Source organism: Narcine bancroftii, chromosome 8 (assembly GCF_036971445.1).
Source record: "Narcine bancroftii isolate sNarBan1 chromosome 8, sNarBan1.hap1, whole genome shotgun sequence".
Lineage (NCBI taxonomy): Eukaryota > Metazoa > Chordata > Chondrichthyes > Torpediniformes > Narcinidae > Narcine > Narcine bancroftii.
Genome location: NC_091476.1, coordinates 133,647,613 through 133,666,751, shown reverse-complemented (window position 1 = coordinate 133,666,751; position 19,139 = coordinate 133,647,613). Strand labels below are relative to the sequence as shown.

General features: G+C 40.8%; 1 protein-coding gene across 6 annotated transcripts in view; it reads right to left on the bottom strand.

The window, feature by feature from the left end:
- Window positions 1–19,139, bottom strand: part of snx19b (sorting nexin 19b) — a 125,943-nt gene that overhangs the window by 92,218 nt on the left and 14,586 nt on the right. For all 6 annotated transcript variants that reach the window (XR_011343380.1, XR_011343379.1, XM_069894913.1 and 3 more), the window contains one exon: window positions 4,526–4,712. Coding sequence is in view for 4 of the 6 variants with exons in the window: in XM_069894913.1 (XP_069751014.1) it covers window positions 4,526–4,712 (187 nt within the window). In the remaining 2 variants the exon portion in view is untranslated. The remainder of the gene's footprint in view (window positions 1–4,525; window positions 4,713–19,139) is intronic.

Below are 19,139 nucleotides of genomic sequence, written 5' to 3'. Positions count from 1 at the left end.
TAAAGTTGAAAAGCAGCAAATATTTTGTGAGCCCCATCCTGGCATACATTCCTTACTGAACCATCATCATTCAAAGTATTCCTTCCAGTTAATCATTTTTGAGCTAAATGTTGGACCTTTCAAAAGTGATCCACTCACAGGGCTAAAGTGTACTTATCTCTGGTTGGGAGTCCTACACAGAACCCCAGTGGGCATTCCCTTGCTAGGTCAGTACATCTCCAATTTCCACAGCTGCACTTTAAAATCCATCTATCGTCAAAGATGAGTTGAATTCTCTGGTTTTTGCCTCCCAGCTTTACAACAGGGATCAGGAATGGTTAGTATGAATAGTGCAACCCTATTCATTGAAATTGGGCCACTTACCCCAAACAATAATGTCAGCAAGAGGTTAGTGGTTTATTTTACTAGAGTTCAGGGTGGTCTAAGAAGAGCAGGGAAACAAGATCCAGTTCCCGAGGTTCCTCCACCACTTGCAACATATTCAACTTCTTTGGAGAATGCATGTGGCTCAAGAAAATGGCGGGTGGTAAACTGGATCCAATACAATATTCCCTTTTTTAAAACCATTTTGAATATACTGAGATCATGATAAAGAACCAGATAAAACATGTTTCTTTTATGCACTTTTTCTAAATCTTATTTTAGATAAAAAAGTAAAATCAAAATAAGGACTGCCAGACTGGGAAACAGCTTCTTCCTGAAGGCTGTGAGACTGATAATCAGTATCATGTAATCGAAATCATCCCAAAATATTAATATTTATTTTAAATTATATTTTTATGTATATATCTGACTATTATGTACTGTGCAGTGTGTGTGTGTGTGTGTGTGTGTGTGTGTGTGTGTGTGTGTGTGTGTGAGCGCACACGTGTAACAACCTGAACATTATGACTTTTTAGAACCAAATTCTTATTTCCTCATATTTTTACGATAATACATCCCAAAACAGTAGTCATTAGTGAGCTACAAACCCATCAATGGGTTTACAATCTCCACAAATGAATCAACAAAAAGTGAAAATGGGAGAAAATTGTCAAGCAATCTCTATATGCTGAATTGTTTGCAGGAAGTAACATTCAAAGGAGGAATGAAACCTAGTATTATCGGGGGAGAGAGAGAGGTGGTTAAAAAAAATCAACTTTTCAAGATTCAAGAAACAACTTTAACCTTTCTCTGGATTTGGAAGAAATGTTATTTATTAAAACTCTTTGTATAATATATAACATTTAGACAACGTTGGAGGAAATATTTTTCAGATCATAGTGTGTCCAGACCGAATTGTCAGGATGGGGATACATGCCACCTGATGGAGATTTGTATATTAGGGGACTCTTTAAGGCTGTACAAAAAAAAATTTACTGGGCTTTTATAGGGTGCTTTTTAACTCTTTATCATTCCAAAACCAATGAAGTCAACCCACTGTTCAAATCTAGAAATGATAGCCAATTTATACACAGATCCATCTTTCAAATAACAATGTGGGAAATGCCAGATAAAGACATGAAAATTGAGGGGTTACTAAAACAGCCAGGACACCTCAGATAGCTTCCTTACTCTTCTTGGAAATAGTGCTACGAAATCTTCAACATCCATCTGCAACTCAGAACCTTGGTTTAAAGTTTCATTTGAAAGTTGACACCTCAACCAGCACACCACTTCCTTAGCACTGCACCAGAATATCATCCTAAATGAAATTATAAAACCTAAGTTTAAACAGGCATCATCATTTCTGATTTTCTCTGGATGTTATTCTCTAGATTGGAAAGATTGTATCAAGTTATTATAGTGGCAAATTGTGAGTCAGCCAAATCAACACGCAAAACTGTGGTTGAAGGCTTTATGAGGATCGGGGAAGCTATTCCTTCTAGTGTACTTCATAACTATATGGCCTAACAACATCAGAGTCAGTACACAGAGAAGACAATAGAAACGTGAAGCCTTTTCGCTCAAAAGGTTAATGAGGTTGGTGGTTAATTAAAAATAGCAACATTGGAATTCATTCATTTTGGAAATTAAAGCTATTGACAGTTGCAGAATAGGGCAGATAGATGGAATGTTGAGAAACTGAATGATCTTTGCTGGGCCTTCATTCTGCAGTAAAGCTTCAGGATATCAAAGAGGATCAAATGTGACATGGGTCATTTTACCTTTGTACAAGAATTGAATAGTCTCTGTTCTTTGGCTTGGCTTCGCGGACAAAGATTTATGGAGGGGTATGTCCACGTCTGCTGCAGGCTCGTTGGTGACTGACAAGTCCGATGCGGGACAGGCAGGCATGGTTGCAGCAGTTGCAAGGGAAAGTTGGTTGGTTGGGGTTAGGTGTTTGGGACAGTACAATTAATAATAGCGATAACCCCAATGCTATGGCAGTGCCAGTAACAAGGGTTTGAATCTGGCACTATCAGTAAGGAGTTGTACATTCTCTCCATGTAGGCTTGGGTTTCCTCTTGGTGCTCCAGTTTCCTCCCATTCTTCAAAATGCATGGTGGGGGGGTGAAGGTTAATTGGGCAACATGGCAATCATCCATATCTTGAAGGAGTTTCAAACTAGTCTCAGGAAACTATCACCACACCCTCTAACTTTTACCTTCTGTATCCATGTCAAATAGAAATTAGCTTTCAGTTTACATTAATCAAATCAGGCAAATTTAAAGTGGTAATTAATAGATTTGAAATAGATTAACTTAAAGTTGTTAGCTTTGAAAAATAGTCACCATGTCCATTCTTCCCCCAAAAACCTATGTGGAAATTGATGTAAATTAACTGAAATTATAAACCAAGTTCAACCACATGATAATGCAGATTTTGTAGATCTGAAGAAAAATACAAAATTGTATTCTTTTCGATACTTCTCTTTAAACCAATTATGAGCAAAGAAAAACAGTGTTTTTACCATGCATCATGGCATCTACACAAAAACTAGAAAAATGAACAGCAACAACAATGTAATAAAACTCATTAGTTACTCGTTTCTTCTTCTGACATTTACTGGGCATTGTTTAAGTGATATTATTTATCACATGATTGAATGCCATGGTGCTTTTATTCTTTTCCGATCCATAAATAAAGATGCTTCCCATAGCAGGAGGCATGTAAGAGCCTGATCTTGTTTTACCTGATGGTGACATAGACACAGTTATACCTAGGCTGCAAAATGGTGAGGAGTAAAAGGGATTTGGACCGATTTCCCAGAAAAATCTGGGAAATAACGGAATGATTCCCATAAGTTTGAGTGACCTTTAAGTTGTCATAACAACCAGTTTATGACCAATTACAATAATGGGCTCTGAATACATTGAAAAACAATAGCATTTACTGGATCTCAATATATTACACCAGGGACTATACCTAAAAAGCTCTTCTTTCTCTGGAACAATCTTTAACACAACTTGAAGTTGTAAAAATTTATTTAACATCCTATACTGACCTATCACGATATTCCCATTGGCATAAACTCAGAAATAAATAAAATTACAAAATAATATTTCCAAACTTGGTCAATTTAAGTGTCCAAGTGAGTAGTCCCCTGAATTATATATATATATGTTTTCCCAGAGAATAGTTATGCCAGGAAAATATTAGTTGAGTTACTTTCCAATCTAGTCAGTGAAAGTATTACAAGCACCCTCACACACTGCAAGTTGAAGTTGGTTAGCAGTGGGGGAAAATGGAAATCAGTCCAAATCCCTTTTACTCCTCACCATTTTGCAGCCTAGGTATAACTGTGTCTATGTCACCATCAGGTAAAACAAGATCAGGCTCTTACTGTGGGAAGCATCTTTATTTATGGATCAGAAAAGAATAAAAGCACCATGGCATTCAATCATGTGATAAATAATATCACTTAAACAATGCCCAGTAAATGTCAGAAGAAGAAACGAGTAACTAAGGAGTTTTATTACATTGTTGTTGCTGTACATTTAGCTGCCAAAGCCTGAAACACTAAAAAACAGGAAGCACTGCATATTCTCAATAAGTCAGGCAGCTTTAGTGGAGAGACAAACAGAATTAAACAAGTCATCAGAACTGAAAAAGTGGCAAAGAATTTTGTTGTCATGAAAAAGGGAAAGAGCAAGAACATGATAAAATATTGAGGTAATGTTTCAAGTGAAGATTGAAATGTCAGAACCAGTCAATTCTGATACAAACAGGAAAGGGTGGGGTTTTTTTAAACAATTGAATTCAACATTAAATATCAAGGCTACAATTTATAAACAAAAATGAAGAATTTTCCTTGAGTTTACATTGGGGTTTGTTGGACTAGAGGTTAGAAATCAGACAGAGGCCATAAATGCTGGAATTCCCCTCATAAACGTCTCCACCTCTTTACCACCCTCGCCAAATTCAGGATGCTTCCCCAATTCTTTATCTAGCCTTTGATAATCCAGACTGATTTATTTTGTGTATCTCAGAGCCATTATGGCTGTGGGAATTGCCTTTGGATGTCTTGCCAGTTTTAAGGTGCCAGTTTTTAGGTTGAGTGAATGATAAACAGCACCAGTAAGTGTCAAGGTCAAATGCTCACCAGAATTCAACTGCTGGTTGAAAGACGATGGCTCACTGCTTTGCAGCCTCTTATCCAAGGAACCATTTTCTTTCTCTCCATCTCCTTTCGACACTCTTCCCTTCAAATTCAGCTGTCTCCTTCCCAGTAGATTTTCTTGTTCCAGGATGAAGTCTTCCATGCCTGCCACACAAAGGCCTTCCGATAACTGAGTAAAGCCAAACAGTTACATAGTCAAGAGCAGTTTCTGCCAAAATCATTAAACTATGTCAAATAATTTATAAGCTGAAAAACTTATCTATACAAAAAGGATGACTTCTAGTTAGAAGGTGTGTTAAAGTTACAGGGTCAATACAAACTAGTTTTTCTTTAAACTAATATATCTTGTTCATTTAAGAATCTTTTGTAACCATTCATGAGGTGTGAATGGTACAATAGGTGATATGCCTTTTCTAACTACGCTGATTAATAATTCCGATCTGAAATAATTTCTTTCCACTGAAAAATCTTTGCAATGCTAGCTTTGATTTAAAAAAAGATTTTATTTTAAAAAATATACTGACACAAGTTTCTTTCTCATACCTTCCAAACTCATTGTGTAACTTACTCCACCAAGTGGAAAAAACATTTGAGCGAGTTCATTGCGACATGAAATTAAGGGACCTCATCCACAAAGAATAGTGGTAGATTCAGAGGGGTTATTTTTTCCAGACAAGGTTGCGGTTGCTGGGACAATGAGAAGTTTTAATGCTGATTGTGGTATAAAGATGAACAAGTGAAACTGATTAAATTTAAACTTAGACATATATGTTCAGCATGGCAACAGGCTCTTCCAGCCCACAAACCCGTGCCACCCAAAGGTAAAGGGTTACCATTCAGGAAGGTCCTTGTTCATTTCAGAGACATATTTGTTGCTCGTTGGACACACACAAACTGATTTCCTCCGATCAGTAACTTCAGTGTCCTGTTGAAGAAACTTGCCCCATCATGGGTTTTCCAAATGATAACCTCTTCATCCAGGTCACCACTGAGTTCCTCTTGTTTCCCTTATTTCAGAAGAAACACTCTAGCCAGTCATTTCCTCTTGTAAGGACTGCAAGGGTTTTCAACCGAACTTGCAACCCGTCTTCAAAATGCGGTTTTCAACAAGCTGCCAGCTTGCCATGTTGCAGTCTCAAAAGCTGCTGCAGAACTGACGCCCCCCCCCCCACCCCTAGAGAAGAATCCTGATTTCTTTCCTCTCTCTCTGCTTGTAAAAACCAGAACCGCTCCCAAGACTCCAAATTCAATCCTTGAAAGATCTTTATCAGCACTTGAGCCTGGATATTGTTCCATTTCCAACTACTTCTGAAGTTCCTTCCAAAGCAGTTCCATTGTCTTTTGCAAAGCCACTGGCGCCTGAATGTCTGGCTTCAGCAAAGCTCTTGCATTTTAAATGAGATGTGAAGTCCAAGTATCTGTTTGTTTGAGGGGGGGAGGGTTGGACTAATTTTAAATTAGATGATTAATGTTGTGTTATAATTATTGGGGGGGGTTAATTTGTGTAGTTTAATGATGTAGTATTCTAATTTTTATTATCTTATTTTTTATTATTTCTTTAAATGTAATTTTTATTTTATTCATATCATAAAAATTTAAATAAAGTTTTAAAAAAAATAAGTATCTGTTTGTAAAGTGGCCTACACAAAACCCCCTACAATCTTTCCCTTTTAAAAACACATTTATATATAATATAAAAAAGTCTCTTACCAGAGTCTGCGGGGAGGAGTCAGCGTCGGAGGCGGCCATTGGTCGAGCGAGCGTACAGGAGAGTGTGACGGGAAGGTAAGGTCCTTTTAAAGACTCTTACTGGGGACAGAGCCTAGCAGTAGGTAGAGGAGAGAGGAGAAGGACAGAAAAGAAGAGTCCGGGGCAGGTAAGAAAACTTTTTAAAAAGTCTCTTACCAGGGTCTGCGGGGAGGAGTCGGCGTCGGAGGCAGTCATTGGTCGAGCAAGCGTACAGGAGAGTGTGACGGGAAGGTAAGGTCTTTTTAAAGACTCTTACTGGGGACAGAGCCTAGCAGTAGGGAGAGGAGAGGAGAGGAGAGAAAAGGAGAGAGGAGAAGGACAGAAAAGAAAAGAGTCCGGGGCAGTTAAGAAAACTTTTTAAAAAGTCTCTTACCAGGGTCTACGGGGAGGAGTCGGCGTCGGAGGCGGCCATTGGTCGAGCGAGCGTACAGGAGAGTGTGACGGGAAGGTAAGGTCTTTTTAAAGACTCTTACTGGGGACAGAGCCTAGCAGTAGGGAGAGGAGAGGAGAGGAGAGAGGAGAAGGACTGAAAAGGAGAGAGGAGAAGGACAGAAAAGAAAAGAGTCCAGGGCAGGTAAGAAAACTTTTTAAAAAGTCTCTTACCAGGGTCTGCGGGGAGGAGTCGGCGTCGGAGGCGGCCATTGGTCGAGCGAGCGTACAGGAGAGTGTGTAGGGTTAATTGGTAAAAGGCCAATAAATAAGAGGGACAGCGAGCGGCCCAGCGAGTGAGTGGCCCAGTGAAGGAGTGGGACTTCCAGGCTTTGGCTCATCAGGCTTCGGCGAAAGCAGGCGGAGAGAAAGCTAAGATAGTCTTTATTACTACTTCATTGGGGTAAGAGATGAGTGTTAAGGCTGTGTGTTGTCGGGAGTGCCAGATGTGGGAGGTCCTGGAGTCTTCCAGACTCCCGGATGTCCATATCTGCACTAGGTGTGTCGAGCTGCAGATTGTCAGGGACCGTGTTAGGGAACTAGAGCTGCAGCTCGATGACCTCAGGCTGGTTAGGGAAACAGAGGTAGTCATAGACAGGAGTTACAGCCAGGTGGTCACGCCAGGGCCACGGGAGGATGAAAGGTGGGTAACTGTTAGGAGAGGGACAAAAGAACGTAAGGTGCCAGAGACGAGCCCTGTGAATGTAACCCTCAGCAATAAGTACGCCTCTTTGAGCACTGTTGAGGGGGACATCAAGGTTGGGGGGAGTGACAGTGGCTGTGCCTCCGGCACAAGGTCGGCCCCTGTAGCTCAGAAAGGGAGGGAAAGGAAGAGGAGGGCAATTGTGGTAGGAGACTCCATAGTTAAGAGGACGGATAGGGGATTCTGCGGACGCAGCAAGGAGAACCGGATTGTGGTTTGCCTCCCTGGTGCCAGGGTCCGGGATGTTGCTGCTCGTGTCCCGGATATCCTAAAGTGGGAGGGAAAGGAGCCAGAGGTCGTGGTACATGTAGGTACCAATGACATAGGGAGAAATAGAGAGGAGGTCCTAAAAAGTGAGTACAGGCAGTTAGGTAGGGAGTTAAAAAGAAGGACCGCAAAGGGGGTAATCTCTGGATTACTCCCTGTGCCACGTGACAGTGTGAATAGAAATAGAATGAGGCGGAGGATTAACACGTGGCTGAAGGGGTGGAGTAAGGGCAGGGTTTTAAGTTTCTGGATAACTGGGACCTTTTTTTGGGGGAGATGTGACCTGTACAGTAAGGACGGGTTATACTTAAATCCCAGGGGGACCAGAATCCTGGCAGAGGTATTTGCTAGGGCTACTCAGGATCCTTTAAACTAGAATGGTTGGGGGGGAGGGAACAAAATAGTACAGAGCAGTAAGGAGAAGGTTAGAATGCAAACAATGAAAGTTTGAATATGGATGGGCAGGTGATAGAGAAGGGAAATGCTCTGGAAGAAGATGAAGGGCAATTGGCAGGAAAAGTAAATAATGTTGTTATTAAAGATGAGGGAAAACAGGGATTAAAAATTGGGAAATCTCTGAAATTCATATATTTTAATGCCAGGAATATTGTAAAAAAGGTGGATGAGCTGAAGGTGTGGATTGATACTTGGAAGTATGATGTGGTAGCGATTAGTGAGACATGGTTGCAGGAGGGATGTGATTGGCAGCTGAATATCCCTGGGTTTCGTTGTTTTAGGTGTGATAGAGTCGGAGGGGCAAGAGGAGGTGGGGTTGCATTGCTTGTCAGGGAAAATATTACAGCGGTGCCTAGGAAGGATAGATTAGAGGGCACATCCACGGAGGCTATTTTGGTGGAACTGAGGAGTAGGAAAGGAGAGGTTACACTTGTAGGGGTGTATTATAGACCACCCAGAGGGGACCGAGACCTAGAGGAGCAAATCTGTAGAGAGATAGTAGATATTTGTGATAAGCACAGGGTTGTAATTATGGGAGATTTTCATTTTCCACATATAGATTGGGAAACACATTCTGTGAAAGGACTGGATGGGTTAGAGTTTGTGAAATGTGTGCAATATAGTTTTTTACAACAATAAGTAGAGGTGCCGACCAGAGAAGAAGCAGTGTTAGATCTACTGTTGGCAAATGGGATGGGTCAAGTGACGGAGGTTAGTGTTGGCGAGCACTTCGGGTCCAGTGATCATAATGCCATCAGCTTCAATGTCATTATGGAAAGAGAGAAGTCAGGGCCAAGGGTTGAGGTTTTTGATTGGGGAAAAGCTAGATTTGAGGAGATGTGAAAGGACTTGCAGGGTGTGCATTGGGACAATTTGTTTTATGGGCAGGATGTAGTAGAGAGATGGAAGTCTTTTAAAGATCAGATTTTGCGAGTGCAAAAGCTTTATGTTCCTGTTAGGTTAAAAGGAGGGGCAAAAGGTTTGAGAGAGCCGTGGTTTTCAAGGAATATTGGAAACTTGGTTCGAAGAAAAAGGGAGGCATACATTAGATATAAGAAGCATGGAGTTAAGGGGATGTTTGAAAGATACATTGAATGTAAGAGGAATCTTAAGAGAGGAATTAGGAGAGCTAAAAGAAGGTACGAGGAAACTATGGCAAGCAGGGTGAAAACTAATCCAAAAGAGTTCTACAAATATGTTAATGGTAAAAGGAAAGCTAGAGACAAAATTGGTCCCTTAGAGAATCAGAGCGGAAAACTGTGTGGAGCTTAGAGAAATGGGGGAGATATTGAACAGTTTCTTTTCTTCGGTATTCACTAAGGAGAAGGATATTGGGAGATGTGAGATAAAAAAAGCAAATTGGGTAAATATGGGGAATATAGAGATTACAAAAGATGTAGTTTTAGGGCTTTTGAAGAATATAAAGGTGGATAAGTCTCCGGGACCAGACGGGATCTTCCCCAGGACATTGAGAGAAGTGAAGGAGGAAATAGCAGAGGCTCTGGCGGTAATTTTCCAAATGTCATTAGATATGGGGATAGTGCCGGAGGATTGGCGCATTGCGCATGTGGTTCCGTTATTTAAAAAGGGTTCAAGGAGGAAGCCTGGCAACTATCGGCCTGTAAGTTTGACGTCTGTGGTAGGTAAATTAATGGAGAAAATTCTTAGAGATAGTACTTATAAACATCTGGATAGACAGGGTCTGATCAGGAGCACTCAACATGGATTTGTGGGAGGAAGGTCATGTTTGACCAATCTGATTGAATTTTTTGAAGAGGTGACTAGGAATGTGGATGAGGGTAGCGCAGTGGATGTTGTCTATATGGACTTCAGTAAGGCCTTCGATAAGGTACCACATGGAAGGTTAGTTAAGAAGGTGCAGTCTTTAGGTATAAATTTTGAGATAGTCAAATGGATTGAACATTAGCTGAAAGGGAGAGGACAGAGAGTGGTAGTGGATAATTGTCTGTCAGGTTGGAGGCCGGTGACCAGTGGTGTGCCTCAAGGATCTGTATTGGGCCCATTGTTGTTCGTTATATACATTAATGATCTAGATGATGGGGTGGTAAATTGGATTAGTAAATATGCAGACGATACTAAGATAGGTGGAATAGTGGATAATGAAGAAGGTTTTCAAGGATTGCAGAGGGATTTGGGCTGCTTAGAAAAGTGGGCTGAAAAATGGCAGATGGAATTTAATGCTGATAAGTGTGAGGTGCTTCATTTTGGTAAGAAGAATCAGAACAGGACATATGTGGTAAATGGGAGAGCATTGATGAATACAGAAGATCAGAAAGATTTAGGAGTAACGGTACATCGTTCCCTGAAAGTAGAAACTCATGTGAATAGGGTGGTGAAGAAGGCTTTTAGTATGTTGGCCTTTATCAATCATTGCATGGAATATAGGAGTTGGGAGGTGATGTTGAGACTGTATAAGACGTTGGTGCGGCCTAATTTGGAGTTCTGTGTGCAGTTCTGGTCGCCTAATTATAGGAAGGATATAAACAGAGTGGAGAGAGTGCAGAGAAGGTTTACCAGAATGTTACCTGGGTTTAAGCATCTGGAGTATAGGGAGAGATTGGACAGATTAGGTCTTTATTCTTTGGAGCGTAGAAGGTTGAGAGGGGATTTGATAGAAGTATTTAAGATTATGAAAGGGATAGACAGAGTGGATGTGGATAGACTATTTCCGTTAAGAGGAGGAAAGATAAAAACAAGAGGACATGAGTTAAGAATTAAGGGGCAGAGGTTTAGAGGTAACATGAGGGGGAACTTCTTTACTCAGAGAGTGGTAGACGTGTGGAATGAGCTTCCGGGAGAAATAGTGGCGGCGGAGTCAATTGTATTATTTAAGAATAGGTTGGACAGGTATATGGATAAGAAGAAGATGGAGGGTTATGGGCATTGTGCAGGGAGGTGGGACTAGAGAGGGGTGTTTGATTCGGTGTGGACTAGAAGGGCCTAATGGCCTGTTTCCGTGCTGTAAAATTGTTATGTTATTATTTAACCTATAACAGTGGATAGAGGCTGCTTTTTTAAGACACCACCTCATGTAGATGTCCTCAATGAAGGGAAGTCTGATGCCTGTGATGCTGGAGTTAACAACCCTCTGGAGTCTATTCTTGTCCTGAGAGTTGGTGCCTCCATACCAGGCAGTGATGCAACCAGCCAGAATGCTCTCTACAGTACACCTGTAAAAGTTTTTGAGAGTTTTCTGTGACATACTGAATCTTCTCAGTCATCTCATAAAGTACAGCCACTGGCGAGCCTTCTTTGTGATTACATCAACATGGAGGCTCCAGGGCAGATTCTCGGAGATGTGGACACCCAGGAATTAGAAGTTCTTAACCCTTTTCACTACTGAGTCCTTGATGAGGACTGGTTCATGATCCCCTGACTTCCTCCTGAAATACAGAATCATCTCCTTGGTTTTGCTAATGTTGAGTACAAGGTTGTTGTTGTTACATCATTCAATGAGCTGATCTATCTCCCTCCTGTACGCTTCCTCATTGCCATTTGTGATTCTGCCTACAACTGCGGTGTCATCAACAAACTTGTAGATGGCATTGGAACTGTGCCTGCCCACACAGTCATGGGTGTATAATGAGTAGAACAGTGGGCTAAGCATGTATCCTTGGGGTGTGCATGTGTTGATAATCAGTGAGGAGGAGATGTTGTTTCCAATTCATACTGATATTGATCTTCCGATGAGAAAATCAAGGATCCAGTTGCAGAGGGGGGTATAGAGGTCTAGAGTCTGTAGCTTCTTGACCAGCACTGAGGGAATAATGGTATTGAAGGCCGAGCTATAGTCGATGAAGAGCAGCCGTAGGTATGAATTGCTATTTTCAAGGTGATCCAGAAGTAATATTGCATCTGCTGTGGAGCGATTATGACGATGGGCGAATTGCACTGAGTCCAGATCTTTGTTTAAGTACATGTTAATTCTGGCCATGACAGCTTCTCAAAGCATTTCATCACATTAGAAGTTAATGTTACTAGGCCGAAGTCATTGAGGCAGTTCACACTACTCTTGGGGTACCGGGATGATTGATGCCCTTCTGAAAGAGGTGGGAACCTCTGACTGCAGCAATGAGAGGTTGAAAATGTCCCGCTAGTTGTTTGGCACAGATTTTCAGTCCCCTGCCATGTATGCTATAAGGGCCTGATGCCTTGCGAGGGTTCACCTTCTTTGAATGATGTTCTGACATTGCCCTCACAGACAGTTATCACAGGGTCCTCAGCCTTTTCAGGGATTCTAGTAGGCACTGTTTGGTCCCTCTTCTCAAAGCAGGTATAGAAGGTGTTCAGTTCATCGGGTAATGAAACATCACAGCCATCTATAGTGTTCGCCTAGGCTGTAATGGCCTGCAGTCCCTGCTTTAGCTGGCATGTTTCCGTCTCTAGCTTCCCTTGGAATTACCACTTTGCTTTAGAGATGGCCTTCTGAAGGCCATACCTGGACTTATTGCAAAGATCTCGATCCCTGGCCTTAAACGCCCTTGTTCTGGTCCTCAACAGGTTGCGAATTTGCTGATTCATCCAGGGCTTCTGGTTGGGGAAAACCCGGTATGTGCGCATGGGCACACACTCATCCATGTAGGTCTTGATGAAGTTGGTGACATCTGTTGCATGTTCATTCAAGTTTATGGATGAGCTCTTGAATATGTTCCAGTCCACTGATTCAAAGTAGTCCTGTAGATGCTCCTCCACCTCACTCAACCATACTTTCACCATCTCCACCACTGGTGCTGTGGTCCTCAGTCTCTGCTTGTACGCCAGCAATTGAAGTACAACCAGATGATTAGATTTGCCAAAGTGCGGTGGTGGTATGGCTCAGTATGTATTCTTCATGGTGGTGTAGCAATGGTCGAGTGTGTTGGTTCACCTGGTTTCACATGTGACATCTTGGTGGTAGTTTGTCAGAGACTTCTTCAGGTTGGCCTGATTAAAGTTCCCTACAATGATCAGGAAGGCATCAGGATGTGCTGTCTCTTAGCTGTTAATCACAGAGCTCAGTCCCTCTTGAAGGTCCTGGGTGATCCCCAGGAGACAGTGGGATGTCACTGAGGTTCAACTCTATTCACATCTCCTCGATGAATGGAGCACTCATGTCTTTATGTACCAAGACAATGTCACTCAGGAAATGATTGATAAATGGAAAGGAATGATCATGTAGCGCAATGACCACCCCCAACTACCTATTTTTGTCATTCAATGACAACACAAGGATCTTTATTTGTATAATGTACAATTTTAATCAACATTTTCCCCTTGATGCACACAGACCTTTTTGTAACCACAGCTTTTTGATGTTGTAATCAGACAAATTATACCTTAATGAGAATAAAGTAAGTGAAGGTAAGATTAGTGTACATGCATGGTGATGGTCAGCAAAGAACTTGGTGGCCGAAAGGTCTGTTTCTATGCTGTCTCTCACGGTGCCTCACTTTTAAAAAAAGAAGCATATCGGCAGCACCTGTGACCCACTATGAGCATATGTACCACTTTTTAAAAAAGATATTCTCGGTCGGGGTGGCCAACCTTTTAATTTAGACATTCAGCACGGTAACAGACCATTTCAGCCCACGAGCCTATGCCGCCCAATTAACCTACACCCCCGGTATGAACTCGTGAGCCAAAATAGCCTGTTACTGTGCTGTATGTCTAAATTAAAAATTAAAAGGTAGGCTACCACTGCTCTGGGCCATATTTCCACCTCTAATCAAATTGCCTGAGCTATAATTCAAACCTATACACTTTAACGATGCTTTAGCACTATTTTTACTGAAGTACAGAGACAATAATACATGGTAGGAAGCAATGGGTGAGATGATGATTAATGACGGTGATCACAGCACAGTAATCTCCCTATTCTCGATTCCTGGCCTCCAATGTTCTCTCATATGTGTTATCTTTTGATTTTTATTGACCAGTAAAAAAATGTCACCGCTATTACAATAATGTGGTGCAAGAGTAACCACCCAAGTCTCAATGTGGTCAAGACGAAGGAGATGATCGTGAACTTCAGGAGGACCAGGAATGACCATCCTCTACTGTACATTAACAACTCTGTAGTAGAGAACGTGGAGAGCATCAAATTCTTTGGAATTCACTTAACTAATGATCTATCGTGTCAGGAAGGCACAATAGTCACTGCACTTCCTGAGAAGACTGAAGCGGACAAGGCTACCGACCACCATTATATCAACTTTCTATCGGAGCTCTATTGAGAGCATCATGGCCAACTGCATCACAGTGTGGTATCAACTTTCTATCGGAGCTCTATTGAGAGCATCATGGCCAACTGCATCACAGTGTGGTAAAGTTGCTGCAAAGAAATAGGTTGGAGGTCAATCCACAGGACCATAAGAGTGGCAGAGAAGAACCCTGGAGTCTCCCTCTCCCCATCGATGATATCTACCAGGATCGTTGAACAAAATCATTGAATCTTCCACCCTGTAAAGAGCATATTTCAGCTGCTCCCGTCAGGGAAGAGATACAGGGGTATCAGTGCCAGCACCATCAGGCTGAGGAACAGCTTCTTCACACGGGCAGTGAGAATGCTCAACGAATAAAGGAAATGTTCACACTAACCATCCAAGACTCTCATATATACAAAATAATATTTATTTGTATAGATGAAATATTTGTCCTGCATATGTATTGTTTGGATGTATGCGTGATATGCCTGCACATTTTGCACCGATGACCGGAGAACGCTGTTTTGTCAGATTGTACTTGTACAATCAGATGACAATAAAACTTGACTTGCTTCACTGTGAATTTCTTTCCCCCACAAGACAATATTACTAACTCAAGTTTGACCTTAAATTTTATTCATTCCTCTTTTTACCAACATTACAAAAATAATGCACAACAGTGAACAGAGGTGTGATGAACTTTCCCATCTATTGGTTAGCAAATCCTTATCGCTGTGGAATAAATTATATAAACACATAACTGCACCTGATTTATTACTGAACAAGCAATATAAAGTTCCTTCATTTAAACATTGACCATCAACCAGGAGGCATGCTATATCAAAATGAAAACCTACAAGAGGATCAATCTGGCCAACTAATTTTGCCATCCCTTTGTTGCACTGATCATATTGCTTCCACAAACATACAAATTAAAATTAGAAATCTGTAATTCATTGTAAGCACAGCAGCACTAAAACCTATTTTTACTTTGAGCTGTATTATTTCTCCAACTTTTGAAATATATTCCAAAATTACTCTTCTTTGCAGTTCTCTGCTGTTGACATCATTTTCATGGTGTAATTGAACTGAGCTCCTACATTTATAACCCAAAGCATGATCACCTTATAAGGCACATAATCAGATCAAAATGACTGAAAGCAAATAAACAATCTCAATTGGCAATTTACATCACAAAAAGTTAATTGCCAATGACATATGGAATTTCCACAGGCATTTTGTCGATAAACATACATATTGGATTAATAGCATCACCAGGACAGGCAATAAAAACTGGAAATCTTTTCCAGTTCCAAATAAAACTTCATTTGTTCTGAATAGAAACCAAACAGATTTTACCACGTAAACCAACTCATCAAAGTAAGATATTTAATACCACAAGAAACAAAACCAAAAGAAGTTGAGGTGCAATACAATCTATCCATAGTCAGTCTCACTTGTAACCCAGTCAAATACAATTATCCATCTGGAAAACACTGGATTATTCAATAAAATAACAACACAAGATCTAAAATTAATGCATCTGACTATCTCATTATTCCATTCTGATTATTTTTACATTTTGGAATTAAGCCATATATAACATTGGTTCTACACCAAATATCTATTTCTCTTCGTGCAATGCAACATCCTACTAGACTTTGGATGAGAGCAAGGAGTGGAAGTAATCTAAATACAGTAGAACTCAGATTCTCTGAAATCCTCATTTATCTGAAATTTTTTTTCAGAGTCAAACTGACTAGGGACGTCGGGCTCCTGGCGGCGGAAGTATACTGCAGACCTCAGGCTCCCGGAACCAGCTGCTTTTAAACTTTATTTTAATGCTTAAAAATACTTACCTTGTTGTTTGTTGTTGTATAAACACTGTTACAAGTGACTTGCAGTTGCTACTGAGCTGTTTTTAAAAATGACCGATTCTCTGAAAAAAACATTTATCTGACATAGGCCCGGTCCCATCATTTCGGATAATCAAAGTTGTACTGTAGTTCCATTTTGGCTGGCATGATACATTAGGCTGAATAGCCTTGTTCTGTGTCATTGATCTGTATGATTCTATAACATTGATAAGCCAACACATATCACAGCCGGTGTAAACGTTATCAACATTTCTTTGAATAAATGAGCATAATACTTACTCTGATATTGGTAACAATTCAAAACGCTAACTCAGTAGAACACTTGTATGTTTATATGATGGTCATGAGGAACAGTCTATATTCACTGCTCTTGGATAATATACTGGTTTACTAAGTTTCACTTTTCAACCATGTTAGTTCCAGACCTATAAAATACCTTCTGTAAATGCAGTGATATAATTTACAGTCTATTTTCTGCAAATGCCATTAGATGACAATGCCTCGAGTTAACTCATTGATGTCTGAAGTTAAAAGTGCCATTGATAGCCACAGAGTGCATATTTCCTGAAGGGATTTCAAGATTAAATTACCTCACATCAAAATTTCACCTCCCTTCTTTAAGGAAAGTTGAGCATTTCAAGAATTTAAATTGGGAATGATTTCACCACAAAATTGGACTTGCCACAAAATCTGATCATTCAGAAGCCCTAATGTCTTAGCATCTGACTCAACAGAAGAAGTTTCCTACACTTCCTTAAAACTCACTGGGTATCCATTTCTCATATTCCCTTTAAAAACACCAGGATATCAGACACTGAATTCTTTTTAAACTCACAGGGGTCCCATTTTACACATCCCATGAAACACACCAAGGTTCTGATTCACAAAGGCCTGTCTTAATGCTCACCATACTCACTGGGGCCATGTTTCCCACACTGCTCCAAACTACCCTGGTGCCATTTCCCTTGCTCTTAAACTTACCTGGGCTCCATTTCATTCACTCCCTTTTAAAATCCCTGAGGTCCACTTCAAACTTAACAAATTCTCGCTGGAAAATTTATGATACATACCAGCTTCACTGGAAAATACACTAAATATACACACACAACTGTGCAACATATAAAAAATGGAATGAGAAGTGTATTGGGGCATTAATAGGAATATCATCCATTGGTTAAGAAAACCTGCCAGTCCGTCACAGCCCAGGACATGGTGGATTAATGGAGCTTTATTGTAAACACTAGAAGAAATTGTAGACCTAAATTGACACGCTATTACTCTATCTCTTTAAAACCTGATACTACAATGTAGGCAAGGTTAATGCCACTTCTTTCCACTGGCCTCCAATGCTGTTGGACATCCACTCAGAGAGAAAACAGTCAGACATCCTAGCCACCTACTGCACACCTGAAAAGGTGCAGTGACTGTACTCCACAGGTATGCCCATTCAATCTACAGGAGAGAGAAGATACTCAGGGATGATAAGTTGGACAAAAGAAGAGTGAGAAAGGTGTAGGAAAAAGAATGCAAGCTGGGAGAGGTCGGCAAAAAAGTACAAGATGTAGAGAGAGAGAGAAAATGATAGAGAGGGTGGGGGAAGGAGACTGGGAGGATATGGGAATGAAGCTTGGTGGAAGAGGTAGAAAGTGGTGGGAAATGCATAATAGACAGTGAGGGGAAGAAGACAGATAGAGTAAGTAGGAGCAGGGGAAATCAGGGAGTTCTTGTAATGTTATGATTTATTTTTCTTTAATTGAACATGGTAAATGAAATGTTCCATTGCAAATTTCAGCTTTGAAAGTTCAGATAAAGTACTTTGCTTTTTCTTTTGTATTTTTAAGCCATAATTTTGCTTTGTTGTGGTTCACTTTTGCCTTTCAGTACATAATTAAATCTCTTTAGGCTTGGAAGATGGGGTTAAGCAATGCTACTTTTATCTTCGTCTGCTTCCACCCATCGTCCACATTTCTCTGCCTCCATCGCCACTTCTATCTCTCCTCCATCTGCCCATCATTCTTCTCAGTCCACCAATCATCCACTGACCTGTCTCACCCTCCTACTTTCCTCTATACTGGCCATCTTCCTTCTCTACCCTCAGTTCTGACGTAGGGTCTCCAGATGAAATGTCAATAATTCCCTTCCATCCAGAGATGCTGCCTGGCTTAGAGTTCCTACAGCAATTTGTTTTTTTTTACTTCAGTAAACACTTTGTGCTCTAAAATAGTATGACTATATCACATTGGACTCTTTACCCCTCTGCATTACATCTCTGTCAGGCGGCATTGGCCAATACCAGAGGACATCTATTTAAGGTGAGTGCAGGAAAGTTCAGGTGAGGTGTTAGAAGTACAGTGTTTTTTTTTAAAACAGACAGAGTGGTGTGTATATGCACTGCCAGGGATGGTGGAGGAGGCTAGCACAACAGAGACATTTAAAAGATTCTTAAATACATAGATGAAAGTATAATGGAGGGTTATAGACTGTGAGAGAGAGGATTAATCATGGAGTAGGTTTATATAGGTCACCACAACACTGTGAGACAGAGGGCCTGAACTGATCTATCATAGCCTTCCTCAGGGTGATTAATGATCAGCAATAAACACTGGTCCTAACAGCTTTCAGCTCAAAGCACGAGGGTCAATGCAGACGACAGGATTAGCAACGTGAGTCCCTGTAGCATACCTTCCACTGAACTGCTTGACTGGCCTTAAGATAAAGGATAATGGGTGCTTATCCTCGTTTAAGGTTTTACGACCACAATATTTCTTAGGAGAAACAATTCTGGACTTTGTGGCAATTGTTTGCCAATGATCTGATTTAATAAAATTCTTAAATTTTCCCAAAAGGGTTTCACTTTAGAACATGACCAGGTAGAATGTGAAAAGGTATACATTTCTTCCCTGCGTCTAAAA